This window comes from Acanthisitta chloris, unplaced genomic scaffold (assembly GCF_000695815.1).
Source record: "Acanthisitta chloris isolate BGI_N310 unplaced genomic scaffold, ASM69581v1 scaffold5339, whole genome shotgun sequence".
Taxonomy (NCBI): Eukaryota; Metazoa; Chordata; class Aves; order Passeriformes; family Acanthisittidae; genus Acanthisitta; species Acanthisitta chloris.
Genome location: NW_008691843.1, coordinates 13,027 through 16,924, shown reverse-complemented (window position 1 = coordinate 16,924; position 3,898 = coordinate 13,027). Strand labels below are relative to the sequence as shown.

Below are 3,898 nucleotides of genomic sequence, written 5' to 3'. Positions count from 1 at the left end.
TTCCTCAGAAAAGAGTGTTCAATGCTGTTTTAATGCTAGTCCTTATCATTTATTTATTGCCAGACCAAGTTCATACTTGCACTCTCCACGTTGCTCTGCTGAGCTCGCAGTCAAGCCCTCTAGTGAGTGAGACTGCGAACGACACTGTCGTGTCCAAGTTGAAAACATCCTTTCTGCTCGTGCAACATCAGGAATTCAATTCCTGAACGACTGAGAGTCATTGAATGCAGATTTATTTACAGTCCAGCTCTTCTTTCCTGGAGTTGCTGAAGTTTAACCAAAGATCTCTACATCTATTCCCATTTCCTTTCAACAAAAAGGCTGTGCCATGGTGCATCAGAGTTTCTAGGGAGCAACAAACATGTGGGAAGGTCTTCTTTTTTTCCCTAAAAAAATTTCTCCCCAATGCCTTTGAGAAATTAGAACTGACATTTGTATGATATAAAATAAACTTCAGCTTTGACGGCAAAGGCAATAAAATGGTATCAGGAATGTGGTTGGCCCAGAACATTTTAAGATGAAAGAAACCTGTGATATGTGTGACCTGTGGGAGGCTGAGAACACACTAATAATCCCAAACAATGAAGAAAATTATATTAATTGAAGATATGACGTGTACAGGCAAATTTGTTTTCCACCCAATAAGGCTACAAAGCTTTTGAATACTCAAGGGCGTCCTAGATAAGCTGCAAGGACAAAGGAGGAGTATAAAAAGGGCTCAGAGCTCAAGGCTCCTCATCAGCTCACTTGCCTTCCTCCTCCCAGTGACCTCGGTAAGCTTCTTCTCCTTTCTTCTTGAGGATTAGAAATGTTGCTTTAAGAACTTCTGTTGGGTTTGTGGACTCTCTGAAACTTAGAATTTCTCTGTGTGTTGGGTCTGTGCTTCCTGCACTGCAGGAACTGGTGGGTTTGTGTCTTGAAGCTGGGGCTGAAACTTTCCTGGTCCTGTTGGTACCTGTTGGTACCTCCCTGATCAGGGATTACTAGATCAGTAGAAGTAGACAAGGGTTTTCTCACTGTGACCCTCAGTGGGTTCTTCCATAGATCTTAAGTGAGATTCAGTTTCAGAGTGAGATCTTCAGGTGTGTTTGGCAGGAGAGATGTTCTCGTGTGTTAATGCTCTGTAGCTTCTTGTCCGTGCTGGCAGCATTTCCAGGTGTAAATTAAAATGGGTGGAAGTCACTGAAATGGGACTTGGAGCAATGGACCCAAAAGCTAAGTGTGTTCTTATGGCAAACATCACTTCAAGCTTTCTAGAAGACTTTCCTGATGGAGCTGGGAAGGTAGAGCTCCATGCAAAGCTGATACCGTCATAGATATTTAGGATTGTTAACTCATCACAATATTCTCTAAGAAAACTCCTGAAATAGCAGCAAGGAAGTTTTGATCTGTAACTGGTGATCCCATGGCCAAGGCCTTCACTGATTGCAGGAAGTGAGACAATAAAGGAATAGTTTCAGGACAGTGGATAAATGAGGAAACTAGACAAATGAGATGTAATGAGGAGCTGAGGAATCTGGTCATAATTTTACATCTGCAATTGATCTCCTGGGGCCAGTGAGCTCTGAGATTGTTGCTGCTACTGAGAGTATTTGTTGCTCATCTTTCCTCCCTGCTGCTACGTTTCAGATTTACCTCCATCGCAGAAAGATGACTTTCCTCCAGGGCCAGTGTGAGGATGACTGCTACTCTTCCTGCAACTATGGGAGCCTCTATGGCTACCGGGGCTACGACTGTGGCAGCCCATGTGGCTACCGTGGCTACGGAGGCCTCTACGGCTACCGTGGCCTCTACGGCTGCGGTGACCGCTACGGCTATGGTGGTCTCTACGGTTACCGGGGCTCCTATGGCTCTGGGGACTGCTATGGCTATGGGGGTCTCTATGGTGGCTATAGGGGCTCCTATGGCTCTGGGGACTGCTATGGATACCCAGGATTTTATTCTGGCCGCTACGGTTACCCCTTCGGTTCACGCTACGGCCAGAGGTACGGCTACGGTGGCTGCTACACCTGCTAAACCCAGTGGGAACACCTTGAAATGAAGATCAGCCCAGGCCTGGCAAGCACAGATTGATGGTGAATCTTGGCAGCAGTGGTCCCTGATCTGCAGAGCCCTGGTGACAGCAACCACCCTCTGCGGAGGCTTGGAGTGCTCTGCGCTGCTGTTGAAGTGCTTGCGATGATTTGTCTTCGTTCTCGTCTGTGTATGCTTGAGCTGTTGCTGTCTGAACTCTCCTCTTGGCCTAAAGCTTGAGTCTTCTTGATTCTGCAGATAATGTGAACCAGCTTGGATGGTTTGCAGTGGTGTGTGAAACTTGAACTCTGGATGGATGGTGTAGGCAGGGTGTAATGTGTCTCTGGGAATGTAGTTGTTCTGTTCTGTATCCCTTTCTGTGTATCTGTCTTTCACTCATATTAAAAACTATTCTGCATCAATACTGCATTTCTGGTTTTCTCAAGTCCGACCTGCGACCCATCTCCACCTTGTCAACTAGCCCAGAGCACTGAGTGCCACATCCATTCATTCCTTAAACACCTCCCGGGGTGGTGACTCCACCACCTTCCTATTCAGCCCTTCCAATGCCTGACAGCCCTTTCCAGGATGAAATTCCTCCTGATGTCCAACCTGACCCTCCCCTGGCACAGCTTGAGGCCACTTCCTCTCATCCTGTTGTTGCCTGGGAGAAGAGGCCAACCCTGACCTGGCTGCACCTCCTGTCTGGGAGGTGTAGAGTGTGAGAAGGTCACCTCTGAGCTCCCTTTCTCCAGGCTGAGCCTCCTCAGCTTCCTCAGCTGCTCCTCATATGTCTGACCCTCCAGCCCCTTCCCCAGCTCCGTTCCCTTCTCTGGACACACTCCAGCCCCTCAATATCTCTCTTGTACTTAGGGGCCCAGAACTGGACACAGGACTTCATCTACAAGGACTTTGCCACCTCTAGGGACAGAAATTCCCTTCAGGATGCCATTACTCTTGGGATGTTCATGTAAACTAGGGACTAGGAAAGGAAATGACTGGATCTCCAGGATTGTTTTTTTTTAAATGCTGAAAGAATTTAATGCAATAAGAAACAGAGTTGGCACAGATACAGAAAGATTATAGTTTTGGGATACTGAAAGGAGCTACAGAAGATGAGTCACTGCAGTACAGAGCATTCCTTTTTTGTTTAAGCCATGTTGCTCTCCCTTCGGGTACTTGTAAATCCAGATCAAAGGCGAGACAGATGTAATGCCTCTCCATTACACAGCACTGCAGCACCTTACTGGAAGTAGCTATTGAAAACACAGATGACACAAGATCTAATTTTGCAGAAGTCCTTTGGCACCGTCACAGCAACTGGAAGGAGCTTCACACAAATTGCAGGTCGTCGTTCCCATCGCTGAAGGGTGTGCTAGGTAGTCTAAAGGCAGGAGGGTATCAGAGAGAACTCAGAGCTGAGAAAGGAAGAGGAAGAAGCAGACAGAAAGAACAACAAAACTACAGATGCCAAGAAACTTCAGGGCTCAGCCAAACTCCTCATTTTCAGGAACTTCAGTCTGGGTCGTGGGGGCTCAGCACTTCTGTAGACATCACCTCTGGGATCAGCCTCCCGTCCCTGCCTGGCGGCTCGGGGTTTGGTCGGACTGCAGGGGTGTTGCCACTGGGTTTAGCAGCATGGGGAGCAGCACCCGTAGCTGTAGCTGCAGCAGGAAGGGTAGTAGTAGCGGGTGGAGCAAGACCTGTAGTTGCAGCAGTCTCCACAGCCGTAGTTGCGCCGGTAGCAGCGCAGGGTCCTGTAGCTGCAGGGGCTGCAGCAGCTGTAGGTCCGGGAGCAGCGCACGCTCCTGTAGCAGGGGGAGCAGCACACGGTGTAGCAGGGGTAGCAGGGGTAGCAGGAGTAGCAGCAGCAAGACATCTTGGT

At 48.4% G+C, this 3,898-nt stretch overlaps 1 protein-coding gene across 1 annotated transcript; it reads left to right on the top strand.

Moving 5' to 3' along the window:
- The first annotated feature begins 1,650 nt into the window (after nt 1–1,650).
- Nucleotides 1,651–2,016, top strand: LOC103809544 (keratin-associated protein 21-1-like). The gene has a single exon (XM_009082380.1). The coding sequence runs from the start codon at nt 1,651–1,653 to the stop codon at nt 2,014–2,016; it is 366 nt and encodes a 121-aa protein (XP_009080628.1).
- Nucleotides 2,017–3,898: the final 1,882 nt, after the last annotated feature.